This window comes from Perca flavescens, chromosome 1 (assembly GCF_004354835.1).
Source record: "Perca flavescens isolate YP-PL-M2 chromosome 1, PFLA_1.0, whole genome shotgun sequence".
Lineage (NCBI taxonomy): Eukaryota > Metazoa > Chordata > Actinopteri > Perciformes > Percidae > Perca > Perca flavescens.
In genome coordinates, this window is record NC_041331.1 from 35,936,018 (window position 1) to 35,951,274 (window position 15,257).

Below are 15,257 nucleotides of genomic sequence, written 5' to 3' on the forward strand. Positions count from 1 at the left end.
GAGAGAATTTGCAGCTGAATGGAATTCCCACCATAAAGGGATCTTTCTTTCACTGTTCATCTGAAATGAGTAACCACATTCAGGGGGGTTTCAGTGCCTAAGAGCTGGCTGGTTCAACATGTTCATATACACACGTGATTTATAGGAAATGTTCAGCGTTTCCACTTTTTAAAGACAAATGATGATCCAAAAGAATTTGATCAAAGGATATCTATATCTCAAATATACTCAACATAACTCTCAAAAATCATAGTTAATCATAATCCTATAATTTAACTAAAATTACGTAGTACTTAAATCCTACTGATTTGTGTGATCCCCTAATTTTTCATCTAGCACCATCAGATGTTTTGGATTTTAGTATAACATCTTGACTATGAAGTATTGGATAGATTGCAATATAATTTACTTTGGTACCAATATTCATGTTCCCCTCATGATGAACTGTAATTTCTGTGGCGATCATTAGGATCAGGTGAAATAGAACTAACGACATTTGCCTCAGATGCACTTTGTGTTTAGTGCTTTAATCGAAAAGGTTGCATGCTAACACACTAAACTAAGATGGTGAACATGGAAAATATTTTACCTGCTTAACATCAGCATGTTAGCACTGTCATTGTCAGTATGTTTGCATTTAGCTCAAAGCAATACTACACCTAAATACAGCCTCACAGAGCTGCTAGCAGGGCAATAGATTCTTGATTTTGTTAGTATCTCAAAGATCATTAAACTACTGTACAGAGACCCCAGACAGTGAGCAAGGAACTAACTTCATCCAGCACAAAGAGGTTGAAGTTTTGAAGATACTCTAATAAATCTGCCCAACACTCAAGTCATAGGTGTTGAGACAATCCCTCTAGAAAACAATATTGACAAAAAGTTTGTTTTCCAAATCATGAAGGAAAGCAAAATGTAGCAGGCTACTGAAATCTGTGTGGGCACTCTGGACAGTGCACCAACATGGAAACAACCTTGAAATCTGCCACTTTCTAAACTTTCCAGACCTTTTTGATGGACAAGCACACTGAAACCTTTGTTATGGGTCAAACTGCTAGCAACCACGTCACCAAGCCTACGTCAACAGGCTAGGCAACAGTCCAGGTGTGAGATGAGGAAGAAATCACATCAGTCCTCCCTCCATCAGACAAAAGCTGTAGCACTGTTACAGTCCAAAACTATAAGGTACAAACCTTAAAAGACCTTGATTTGCCTCATTAGTTGGATAGACGCGAGTCTCTCTAACAGGCCAATATGAGGGTGTTACTGTGTCAGATTTTGAAATCTGAGATGTACATTTGAAGTGGCACCAGGAGCCAAAGGTCAAATGGACAGAGCTGGGTTGTTATTCATGCAGTCTGAAAGGTGTCAGGGAGAAGTATCAGGGACCACACAAACTGTGGGCTGTAAAGTAGAAGATAATGTTTCCACTGTAACCAACAGCAGTGCGTCAACCCAACAAGCACATAACCTATGTGGTTGGTTTATATGGAAAATTAAAATAACAAGATAAGTGAGCCACATTTCCCTCTAAAACAAGAGTACAGTCCAAATGCTTTCAATTCATTTTTCATTATCATGATTAAGAATCTAAAAATCAGATTATTGCCCCAACCTGCAGCCGAGAACCAATATTAAAGCCAAAACTAAAATTACCTCAAGACACTACTGCAATGTAAAAAAAAAAAAAAATCACAAAGGAAACAGTGAGCTGCTATACTGTGTGAGTATAATGTAGCTTCAACCTCAGCTCATGACATTGTTCCTTTTCTCTCTAATTCATTCACCTTTCATTTTCCAAAAGTCACTAATTAAAACACATGTGTCACCCATGTGTGATGTGTTAGTGTGCACACAAAGGTCTAGAAACACCGTCACATCATGTTTTTAAATAATACAATAATAAGTTATTATTATTGCATGAAATTATTCATGCAATACAAGTTGCATTTGTTTTATGACCACACTCCTGCAGACACACACACACACACACTCACACACACACAAAATCATATAATCTCAGTGCATACAGAAAAAAAAATGAGGACTTAAAATATACAATATGTGACGCTATGTAAATGGACTGTTCTTATATAGTGCTTTTCTAGTCTCAACAACTACTCAGAGCGCTTTAACATTGTACAGGAACCATTCACCATTCACACACATTCATACACTGTGGCCGAGGCTGCCGTACAAGGTGCCACCTGCTCATCAGATAATCATTCACACACATTTACACTCCGATGCGCAGCATCGGGGGCAACTCGGGGTTCAGTGTCTTGCCCAAGGACACTTCGACATGGGACTGCAGGGCCAAGGATCGAACCACCAACCTTCTGATTGGCAGGCAACCGCTCTACCACTGAGTGACAATTTAAATTTAAAACTTAAGATTCATTCAATATCGTATTAGGTATACTACATCCTGTCTATATTAAGGGTGATAATAATGATAATAAGTCATTTATTTGCCCCCTTTATTCATTCAGTTGTTATTTACTTTATTAACACACACGCACACACACACACACACACACACACACACACACACACACACCAAAACATGATGATAATAATGATAATAATAAGTCATTTATTTGCCCCCCTTTTTTCATTCTGTTGTTATTTACTTTATTAACACACACACACACACACACACACACACACACACACACACACACACACACACACACACACCAACACACACAGGACCATCCATCCATCTTTGTCCGCTTAGCCGGGGTCGGGTCACGGGTGCAGCAGCTCCACAGGACCATTAGACATGCATTAAATGTGGAGAGATGGGGGTTTGGTGCCCAGGAGTTGAACTAACATGGGGGGGACTGAGTACCCAGGGCAGGCCCAAAAAGATGCTAGAATGAACAGCTGTGGATGCAGGGAGGGGCTGTAGAAATATATTGGGTTTAGAATAAGAATGTCCTGTAGCCTGGGATGGCCTCGCTGTCTCCTCCTGTCTGGCATGTGTAAGATAAGACGGGTTCAAATTTAGTGGAGCAAAAGTGCTCCTCATTTGTTTAATAAACAATTGGAACAGAATGCACCTAATAAAATCTCTTAAAGGAACAGACAATCTCTAGCGCGCAACTTCTCTATCTTCTTGGAGACAGAAAGTTTGAGTGATATCCAACCAATTGGCGGCCCACACGCAATGGCGGAAGGAGGAACCTGAAGATGAATAAAAGAATAGGGAAAAGGAAGGTCCGGTGTCAGACCCGGAGAGACTTTGTTGGTGGTTAGGGAGAGAAAGTCTCGAAGGAGCGGCTGATCCATATGCATATGAAAAATCTGTTTGCAATATCATTTTACTAAAGATTGTTATAGTTTAACTGAACGAATCCTGAGTATTCATTTCTTGGTCTGCCTTTCAACGAACACAATAAGTAAAGGGGAAACTTTGAGAAGTGACCGGTGGTTCTTAAAAGACTTTGGGCGCCACAGACTAGAATCGGTCGCTTTTTTTCCTACAGGGCCCATAGAAAATGCCTTTCTACAGGACCCAGAATTCTGTGCTATGCCCCTGATTCCAACACCAAGAAAGCAGAAAATACATGCATAAATGGAGCAATCCCGGAAGTAGAACGCAAAGGATATAGACTAGTTGTTTCTTGACAATGTCATCAATGTATTTTGAGCTTCCAGAAATATGTACTTCAGTATCTGTGCTGTGCAAGGACAGGTTCTGACCCGTTGTATCCCCTCCGTTTGAATAATTAGAAAGACATTATAGTATGGTTTGGCTCTGATCTAAATCAGAGGTAATACAGTAGAGTCCTTGGTATTTCGGAGTATATCACTTCTCAGTGCCTTGGGGACAGCTTGTGCAGTAGCTGTGTATGAGATACCTACTGATCTTTATAGTACAGAAGTGTTTTAGTTTACTTTAGTTCTGTTAGTTAAGACTTAAATAGACAAGTGTTGAGATTATTGCACTTTAGTTTAACATCTCTTTGGTTTTAACTTTGTCACTGTTACTGGTCTGGAAAATAGCAAACATAAATAGGTTGAGGCAAAAAAACATATAGAGTTTTTGTAGGAAATGTGACAAAGAGACCAGTCAGTGAAAAGTGGACTTTGAAAAGCTGTAAAGGGACGTATTGCTATGACAACCAAATAAACAGAAATTAATCTCCATCAGGTCAGAAAAGAATGAAACAGTCCGATTTACACTACAACACAGAAAAACAACAATAAACAGTCTTTTGTCATGATTGTGTAAAAAATGTTGTAAAATACAATCTTGTATGTAACGTGTCCCAGTTGTAAAATCCAATCATGCAGCTTCACCCTCACCAGAGAATTCATCAAATGTGCTCACTCACGATGCATTAGACGCAACGTTCAAAATACTGATGATGTAATATTCCTCCTGTATTTCCAATACTAGAAACCACCACACAAATAACACATACAGTATACCAGACTGTGCTTGATTGTACTCCATCCTCATGGAGGAGGTCTCCTGTTCAAATGGCTGGAACAGCTGAGAAAGCTGGGAGAGTGATGAGAAAACGTTTTGAAAAATCTCCCCGAAAAACTGCTGATGAATTTGAATCCTTAAATAATCAGCCAGTGGTCTGAGGCAGGGAAAAAAAAGAATTAACACTTGCAGAAATTTTGCATTCAGACTCATGAATCACAATTTAGTTTCCGTTATTAAAAATAAATCAATCCTTCTCACGCAAAGGATCATCATGTCGTGTTTTAACAGTGGAAATGTTATCAAGGCCAAAACGAGAGATCAGAGGGCTTTCTATCTTGATTAAATCTTAATGTTGAGATTGTTGCTGGATTACAGCGCATGGGAAATACACGGGGGTTAACAGAGCGAGGTCAGCACAACCAAACTGAAAATGAGCTCCTTCTCCAACATATTTCTTCTAGTTAAACCCTGATCAAAAGAACGTCAAAGTGAATCCAGCACACTCAACAGCCAGCCATAAGCAGGCCCACACAGCGATTTATGTCTCTCTAACTCTGTGCTCACAGGTATGTTTTCATGGTGTGTATTAAATATGGGGTCAGAAGTAGAAATATGTCCTACATTGAGATCCCAGGTCTCCTGCTTAGGCCCAAGGGGGTAAAAACCTCCTTCTGACCTCCACTTCACTCCTCCGCATCACATATGAAGAGCTCTCACTCTGATGCCATGCTGCCCTCTGCTGGTCACAGCCATTGCTACATGCATACTGTTAGTCATACTAGAGATCAAGTGTCCAGTTCTTTTACATCTTTTATAATCAACTGACTATGTCGTGCCACTTAAATGATGTACTGGGTTTACTTATAATGTTTGGGTTAGGATTAAACATTCAGGTTGGGTTATTATTAGTGTATGATCATGGTTTACTTACTGAATAGAGATAGAGATATAATATATCTAATAGACAAATAACTCATTGGCAAACATGAACCATATTCCAAGATTGCAGCACAGAATATCCAAATAAAGTGTTGACCAATATATGTGTACCACCTGCTCATTCATGATGCAAATGTGGATGAAATAAGTGATCCCCTATCGATTTTGACATTTATGTCCATGCAATATAACGTTGTATATACAGTACGTGCATATAAGTACAATAAACTTTCAGAATCTTTATACATCCTCCATGTCCTCTTATTAATTGTACTTTGATCGAAAGATATTCAAACGTAAAGGATGCTAGGATTCAACAACACTGTCAACTTATAAAAACAAAGCTTCAGGAAGCTCATGTTTGCATTTTCTGCAAAACACGTGAATGTATTATTTCTGGTATACATCTTCAAAAACACCATGGACCTGGTAGAAATGGACAGAGTCACAGGGTAAAGGAAGTAAAGACGCTGGCTTGTGACTTAAAGCGCCCATATTATGCTCATTTTCAGGTTCATAATTGTAATTTTAAGGTTGTACCAGAGTAGGTTTACATGGTTTAATTTTCAACAACACCCCAAATCCCAGAAAAAGTGTTTTTTTCATAATATGGGCACTTTAAAGGCTCAAATAAAGAAGGGTTTATGAAGTGGCCTACCGAACACTTTCCCGCCACGCAGAGAGAAGTATCATTCTGCCCACATGGCGTCCCATCGATCACCTTCTCCGACTGTCGCACGTAGAACCTGAACCCTATAGCCCGGCAGTTCAGTTCACAATGCTGATCCCCAGGAACTGAAAGGAGATTTAGAAGGCTGTGACAAATCAAGACATATCAACATATATATTACATCAATCTACATAGTTACATCTAGTGTGTAAATACAATAATTTTATCATGTGTCAACATTAACAACATTGTTACATGTAACATTAAACCTCTGAGGACAAAAGACGCACTGGCGCGTCCAAACGATGTTTGACAAAAACTCCTACTCAAAATGCGACATTACAAAAAAATTTAAATATACATATACAACCTATAAGACTTTTGTAAACTCATTTCAAGCACCGAAACAATTCGTACAACACATCATGAGTTGAAGTTTGTTTTCAAAAGAGATTTGAGGAATTTGAAAAAGCCAACATCAATGTTTCAGCATTAGCGCCAAATTATCTCTTTACACATTGCTCTAGAAAAATTGTGGGCGTCAATATATGGAAAGCTGAGTTTGTTCTGAACACTTTGATATGAATATATGCAATAATATATGCAAATACCCTAAAAAAGGTACATTTAAGAAGATATGTGAAAATGCCCTTAGACCTCAGAGGGTGAAATTCAATACTTAGCAACTATGTGAAATATAAGTAAAATATAATAGATGAATTTGTAGAGCACAGTGAATGCACATTCAAAGGATTACAATTATACATATATATATATATACACACAAAAGAAATGCAGTGAGCGGCCACAAAGGATTCTGACCCCTGTACTTTACAATTTGTTCAGGTGCATTATCAATCAGATATACTATAAGCCCAAAAGCAAGATATTTCTTAAACGGATGTACAAGAGTACGTTAAGCATTGTTCAAGATGGGTGTCAAATAATCCAAACTCAACCTCTTACATTTACCTGAGGTTATTTAATCTTTACATCTGCATTACCCGTGAGTTAAGGTCTGCAGCACAAAGACAAGATCTCAAATACACACGTGTTTGACAGGATATTAATCTGGAGACTGTTATTTCCATTAGTGTTCTTCTCAGAGAAATGACATTTCAGGAGGTGTTTTGACTGTTGCCTGGATACTTCAAGGGAGTAAAGTCAGAGAGTTTGTATGGGTGAACATTTATCAGGGAGCGTACAGACAGGTGACATACTGCAGTGCTTACATCGCTACACACCTTAGTTCATATAGGTCAGGCAGCTGAAGATGTAACTGACAGTGAAAATGTGATTAATTATGAAATGAGTGCGACCTTAAAATGAAGTAATTTTTAGGTTATCTCAAACATCTAGGCAGGACCCATGTGGTTACACATGTTCTGTCACTGTTTTACTTGTTTGTTCTTTTATTTTGTTCGGAGGGGGGGGGCCGGGGGTTGGGGGTTACCCTCTTTTAAACTCTCTGTTTGTGTCTATTGGATTACACACATTTACTGTATGTCCCATTCAGGATGAATTGTAATAATGTTGGTGACATAACCATCATCAGGTCAACACATTCATTTGTCCATTACTTAAGTTTATGACCATAACCAGCAAAACTAATGATACTCCCATCAGCCTACTACGTTTGTGTTATAATTATATGATCATTACAGATCACTATTTACCATAATTTAGAGTTTTCAACATAAATGCTATCACAATGCAATTTTTGAATCCCTGACCAGCTAATGTTACTCGTCCCAGGGTACACAGAGATAAACAAAAACAGTACTATAGTAATAAAAGTACTAAACTAGCTAGTAAAGTAATACTGCAAAATAATACTGCAATTCCATAATAACATATACATATGCACATGCTGTATACATATAACTTACCCTCATTGAAAGGTTCCCACTCGTACAATCTGCCCATGAAAGGTTGGTTGTTGTATGAAGAACACTGAACAGCCCTGATATGTCTGCTGGATGGAGGACAGGCCTGAGGATGACACACACACACACACACACACACACACACACACACACATTTTCCACAAAGACAGAGTCCAACAGGTAAATCCTTTTGTAACAGGAGCAAGCTCACATTTCTCATTGTCACGCTCTGTAGCTATTGATTGACTGCGGTAGATGACCCACTCTGTTTTAACAGTTTTAACTCTGTGCTTGTAGCTCAGTCTTTTTTGCCAAAAGCGGTTAGATTCCAGTATTTAAAAAGGCTCGCCAGTGTAACTCAACCTCCCTGACATCCCCCCCCATATCTCCTTTGTCTAAACAAGCCCCTGGTCTGCTTTACTTTGCTTAAATATCTGTGTCATCGCACACCAGAGACAATATACAGAACCAGACACTGTTTGAATTTATTTTAATATACAGGATGGATTCCATAACCTCGGCTCAGATAAGCAAAGCCCATCCACACACTTTACAGCTGGGGTTCAACTGATTAGGTTTGCTAAGCCAATAGCTTTACCAATATTGGAAAATATTTAGTGTCGGTTTTATAGCTTTAAATTCTAACAAATATTTTGTGTTGTATAGTTTTTGGACAAAAATGGAGTTCTCGTCCGCCTTGCTCGTCGTGGTGGGCGTGTGAAGCAACCTGTACTTCCTCCCACAATTTACATGATGTTGTGCCAAGCAGCCCTTCATTTAGTTTTGTAACTGTAATCCTTGAGGCTGGGGACATAGAAAAGAGGGATCCCAGAAAGTACAATAATGATCTTCTCCACAGCAGGTAAACACTAAATGTCCTGACTCATCACTGTTTTTCAGCAACATACTGCATACCCGGCAGGCACATTTTGCCCTCATTTGCAAAAAGATTAAAAAAAATGTCAACTAAACTTTCCACCCATGCCTTTTGTTTCATCGCTGGTCAGTACCGCACCACCTGGAACCCCACAATGCCTTGCAAAGCACAGCCTTGCTCCACCTGCAGTGGGTCTTTACTGTAAACCTCAATGGCTGTTGCCACACATACAGTACAATACTTGAATACCTTTTAGTAAGCTAAATTCACTGTTGCACTGTGGAAAAAACTGAGCTTGTGAGATGTCTGTCTGTACAAGTGTTATGTTTCTATCTTTTGCTCTCGCATTTTTTTATTATTTTGTAGAATTTTCCTCATTATGGAATAAAACTAGTGCTATCAGTTAAACGCGTTATTAACGCAAACCCATTTTAACTATCAAACTTTTTAGTTTTTTTCATTTCACTTGCTGTTGCAACAACTAGTAACGTTAGAAAAACTACAACACCACACCGGATCTAGCTAGACCGGAAACAAAACAACAAGCACGCCGCACACACTTGTTTGGGCTTGCGAGCCGGCCAAAGAGTAGCAGGCTAACGTTACGTTTTGAGTGAATGGCGAGCGTGAGACGCCAAAATGGATGCCAATACGATTCTGAATGGAAAGTTTACTTTTAAAAAGTTGCCAAATGGTTCCATTGACAAGACCAAAGTGATCTGTGTGTTTTGTCGTTGTGAACTGAGCTATCATCGCAGCACATCCAGTCTGAAATACCACTTGTTGACTTGTTGAGCATTAAAATGAGAAAAAATAATGGGACAAAAAGAAATCAAGGGACATTTAGAATAGATAACAATGTGCGATTAATTGCGATTAATTGCGAGTTAACTATGACATTAATGCGATTAATTGCAATTAAATATTTTAATCGTTTGACAGCATTAAATAAAACTAAATAAAAACCAGAACAATAAGCAAAATCAATCATGTTATCTATCCATTAAATGCCAATACCTTTTTTTTTAATGCTGCCTTTCTTTAAATAATTGTTCACTTCTTATACTGCACTGTAACTTTTATTCTCGTATTTTATCTCTTTTTATATTTTTAACTGTTACTGAAGTTACACTGTTGAACACTGGAACTGTATGACAATCTATGTAAGCATATAATGAGAATTAAAAATTAAGTCCAGTGAGACCGGCCGTTCTGGGAACGGCAAGGATTGCGGGTGGATTCCGCACATAGCAAAGGCTTATACATTGTCCCACAATAGCATCATAAAATCTTGTATTACTTGTTTTTATATTTTCTATTGTTTTCAACTGCTCTTTAGTGTTTTATGTAAAGCACTTTGAATCGCCCTGTTGCTGAAATGTGCTACAATTATTATATTAATACATATAATTATGTACGACAGTTACATATAAAGCTGCCTTGCCATACCTAGTCAACACGCTAAAAATAATAATAGGAACAAGGTGAAGATTTGCATACATTACTGTTGCAGATCCTGTAGTGAGCATGTTCCCCTGTGCAGAAAGAACTAGGCAGGGGGTTGTAGGGTCTCTCTGGGTGCTGCTGTGGTCCAGATGTCTGGCTGCTCGAATGTGGCTCCTGCTGGCCCTGAGCATGGTTGGCCAAACCAGGCTGGTAGAGGGGGGCCCAGACTTGGTTATTTTTGGGCTGCTGTGCCCGGGGCTGCATGTAGGGTCTGCCATAGTGATGGAGGTTGTTGGAGGGGTCCAGGTTGTTTGACCTTTGGCCACCGCGACCACTAGTGGTAGGGTGGTGGGCATCAGCTGCAGCAGAGCGTCTCCGTCTGTGAGGGCGAGCCGTCCCTGAGCCCTGGCCTGTGTCCGCCTGAAGAGGAGCAACATAAGGAGCTCTCCCGTAGCCATACCTCCCCGGGATGATCTGAGTGACCCTCCTGAAGACACAAACATGAGGAGATTGAACTAAAGCAATGTTTTTTTACTAGTTTAACTGTACTAGTTGTCACTGCCATCTCTAAACCTCCACACGTCCCCGCTAACACAGAAGCACACAATTGAATCACATATCGTTTGTCAACCTATAGAAAATGTCATCTACTCTGCCTTTTAAAACCAACCAGAGATTGTACAACACAGGCCATCCAGTACATTTGGGTACACACCTTTTATTTTATCTTTTAGCTAAATTTCTTCTTTTGCTGAGGAAACTGCCACAGGTTTTGAGAAGCATCCAGGTCCCAGTAGCATGATTCTGGGAGCTTTTGTCGTTATTTGGCTCCTTAGAGTCCAACTCAAACAACCCCCCATTACTCAGCTGTCAGTGCTATTTGTTTAAATGCAAGCACAACAGGAAGGAGGTCACAAAGCTGCCAAGCACAAGCCGAGCTTTTGACTACATCCATAAAAGACTAGCTTTCCACTGAAGGGCAGTCAGATGGCCCACAGTGAGGGCTCCGGAAAAGTCACTTTTAGACCAGACTGCTCAGCATGCAGCACAGCCGTACGGACACTTTAAGGACTTGCAGATCTTGACAAAGACAAGAGCTGCAATACTGAAAAAAGTTCTTCATGGACCATCATGATAGTCAATTTTTCACAGTACTTCTTGAATGCCTAAATAACACTCAGGTTAAATAAATTATTATGAATTACAATAAAATAGGTAATAGATAGTAATATTTTATAGTTATAGTTTTACTCTTTTGCGGCTATTTGCAGAGCATGTTGTGTCGGAAGCTACTGATAGGTGACAAGTTAAAAGAAAAACCAGCATAAAATGTCTTACGTATTGAGCCTTGTCATACAGTATATTCTCCAAGTCTCTGGAACTGAGCTAGAAAGATTAACACTATTCTTTTTAAAGATTTCACCTCATTTAATGGTGATGGTGGAGTGCGCTATCTATAACCCAGCTCCACAATGTGTTATTGGTGTTCAACTGGTTTAGGATCTGGTGATGGTGAAGGCAGTAGAATATCATTCTTATCATTCATTATTTTCACATTCAATCAAACCAGGTATTGACCCCTCGTGCCGTGTGTTGTTATGTTTCTTCATTCATTTAATCGGGTGTTTCCTTTTGTCAGTCATCTGTATCTAAACACTTCCGTTAAATAGACACAAAATCACAGCCTTCCATTTACAAATTCCAGTTGTAAGAACATTGATTTCAACACCTCAGTTGGTTTTGTAACACAAAATCAATCTCATCATCACCCTGTGCAGGATGATACAGTACCTGCGTCCACTAAGCCGGGTCTCCTTCGCCCTCTTCTGATCTCCCCGGCTGCTGCTGTTTGAGGACCTGCCTGCGTTGTGGTGCAGAGGAACTGTTGGCCGCAGGGCTGAAATGACGTGGCCTGGTTGCTGGGGGTGAACACCAGCTCTTCTAGAGGGGTATTGGGATGGAGTGTAAACAGGCAGGCAAGGCCTGCTCTGCTCTTGTACCCCTCTTCCACAGGTCCGGGAGCAGGTTGACCAGGGCCCCCAGGCGCCCCAGGAGCCCTGAATTTCTCCATGCTCTGCCCTGAACTCCTGTTGGCGCTCTGCCCTCTGAGTCACCTGTATGGAGATAAAACAACCAAAATTAGTGACACTCCAGAGTGCAAAAAAAGCGAGAGTGTGTCCCAAGGATTTATGTAAAGGCTCCATCAACAAGACTTTAATCTCCCCAGATCAAGGCCTTGTATAAAGACTCAAGTCAGTGACCTCATCTCATCCAACCATCCTGCCCCTCCACCTCCTACTACTGTCCATGAAACAGACCTCTGTTCATGGTTATAAAGCCCTGATTTGGCTGATTAGTGGGTGTCTGTTAGTGGCCTATCCCATATTGGCTACCTGCATTTCTCACTGTTGACTCTATCCCTCTGCGCAACTTTGCCAGGGACGTATTAGCAGTGATCACTGTGCTCTCTGTTTGAGGAACCTGCCAGGAGAAGCCCTGTGCCAAGTCAGCTTTATCCATGGAACAGTGTGGAAATCCTGCTCTTTAAGGAGCACTTTGTCTCCATTCACAGCAACCTCTCTGGGCAAACACATGGCCGTAGTAAAAGCTCAGCTGCCTTTGACTTTTAGCGAATGGAAAGAGAATACAGAACCACTAGAGAGAGTTGGCAGGAAGTTCTTCTCCTGTCAATCAGCCTGTGCAGCTATTCAGAGAGATCTCAGACACATCCCCCCCGCCCCCAACCTCCTCTACCCTGCTTCAGCCTTTGTAACTTAACGCCACTGTCATCCCCCGGGTCAGCCATAGGTCACACAGCTGGATTCCCAATGGAAACCCATGAAGCCGACTTGCGCCGACCCCCTCTAACCTGACTGGATAGTTGATCTGTCAGTCAGCTTCATCCAAGAGGTGCATCCACTAGTTTCTTCCATGAGGTTCCTGTGGCTCCAGAGGTCATGGGGTGGTTTGCTGACAGCTGACATAAGGCCTCTCTGTTTAACTACAATCAACAGTGCTTTTCACTCATGCTCTCATTACAAGTTAACAGATTAGCACCCTGGTCAAGTTCCCCATGGGAATTTTCTCACTGTCTACACATACTGGGACAGAACAAGCAGGTATAAAAGTCTATACTTTAGGGCGGCATTTGGCTATGCCAAGACACGATCATGCATGCCATGTCCCACAAGAAGAGCGTTCCATTTGCCAACCATGCGATCAGACTGATTCCTGGAAATATTCGTGGGAGGTCCACCATCGCGTGCACGAGGGTGTCAAATAGATGACACATGCTAGAACACAGATTTTTAGTTTTTCAGTAGCGACACTTGCCACACAATTGCTGCTCACCTTCCTGTGGTCACCTGTGTGCTGGCAGTCCAGGAGGTCTGACCAAAGCAACAGCAGGAGGACAGAAGCTCTACAGGAAACAGACAGAAGGGATACTGGTGATACTGGTTTTAATTACAGTAAGTGGCATTGTTGGTTTAGAATCAAGAATATACATAGCATTGTAGTGCTAATAAAATATCGCTAAATTGAAAGATTAATGGGTAATCAGAGAATGACAAAATAGAAACAAAGACATTCATCATCATTCAAATACAAAAGCGTTTAAATGAGTAATCCATGATTGAAACAATCACTGAGAATCTGAGATTACCTGACAATCCAGACACAGGCTGCCTGCATAGCTCCTGGATTCTTAAAGTTGGACACTTAAGTGAAAATTGAGAAGTTCACATTAGCATACACACCTGAGTCGTACTGACATTTTCAACACTAATGCTGTCTGTGGCGCCCCAGCATAGAGGCACTGGAGGGTCAAAATCCAAAAGGAACTCTGTCTAATCACTATCCATCAACACAATATCATTTAGTGTGCTGTATATCCCACGAATGTCAGAATCCTGCCACTTTTTCAACTGCCACTACATCCATCTGTCTAACTGTCCCTCAAGACACTGACTCAGAGAAAAAATAAACGACTCTACCCATTTGACCATGTGAGTTGACCTCTCTGGCCTCTTACTCCTAATGAGGAAGCCCCCCTGCTGGAAAAACTGCTACCCTATGTCTGAGGTCCAGTTAGGGAAGGACTTTCACTTCTCACCCCAGACCATATTATCTCAGCTCTGTTGTCTAAATTAAGTTCATTGAACCGGACAGGATGGTCAAAAAAAGTACTGCACACTTGTTAATTCACAAATAAATTAATAATCAACATGAACAGCCCACATATCATTATGTCGACTTACCTGTCAATGATGCGGGTACGGTGAAATATTTGCTACTTCACTGTACTTTCTAATTAGTGTGTCCTCCACGGTAGCGTTCACAGATTCATTCCCAAGCGCAGGTATCCTCACTGTTCGAAACTTTAATCCAGGTGGAAATTCAGGATTTCCCTACAGAGACTTTGTGCTAAGCCATTTAAGTCAGCAAATCCGTATCCAGAGTTGTGAATCAAGTCCTGGCGCAGTAGAAACCCCAGACCTTGGTCATCATGGTGATTCCGGCGGGTCTGCTTTTACGCACAAAGACACAGAATGACAGAAAGCTGGAAACCGACACGGCAGAAAGAAAACAACCTCTGCTGCGCCCTCTGCCGCGACAACCTCTCTCTCTCTTTCTCTCTCTCTCTCTCTCTCTCTCTCTCTCTCTCTCTCTCTCTCTCTCTCTCGGTGTGCGTGTGTGTGTGCCATGTAAGCTAAATATGTAGGTGTGTCTCCTACTTTTCCCACTCGCGCATGTGGAAGAAAGAGTCTCCAGTGCGTCTCTCTGACACTTAAATGTGCATACTGGAGCCACAGACAGGTGAAGGTGAATGATCTCACCAACAGGGATATACAATCAGTCAACTGCATCCATTGTGGCCATGTTTACAAATGAGTATGCCCTGTCATGGTTTAACAAAAGACAGAAAAGAAGCAAGTCATTTCTTTTGTTTGGCATTTAATTTAACATATGCATGGTGTTACTTTTGATTTTACA

General features: G+C 40.8%; 1 protein-coding gene across 3 annotated transcripts in view; it reads right to left on the bottom strand.

The window, feature by feature from the left end:
* The window catches only part of thsd4 (thrombospondin type 1 domain containing 4), a 41,584-nt gene extending 26,808 nt beyond the window's left edge, over positions 1-14,776 (bottom strand). For all 3 annotated transcript variants that reach the window (XM_028581969.1, XM_028581964.1, XM_028581960.1), the window contains exons 1-7: positions 14,522-14,776; positions 13,927-13,981; positions 13,614-13,683; positions 12,054-12,376; positions 10,317-10,749; positions 7,943-8,045; positions 6,042-6,178 (exon numbers count right to left, since the gene is read on the bottom strand). In XM_028581969.1, coding sequence (XP_028437770.1) covers positions 6,042-6,178; positions 7,943-8,045; positions 10,317-10,749; positions 12,054-12,376; positions 13,614-13,683; positions 13,927-13,955 — 1,095 coding nt within the window. In that variant the 5' untranslated portion in view covers positions 13,956-13,981; positions 14,522-14,776. The remainder of the gene's footprint in view (positions 1-6,041; positions 6,179-7,942; positions 8,046-10,316; positions 10,750-12,053; positions 12,377-13,613; positions 13,684-13,926; positions 13,982-14,521) is intronic.
* Between the last annotated feature and the right edge of the window lie 481 nt (positions 14,777-15,257).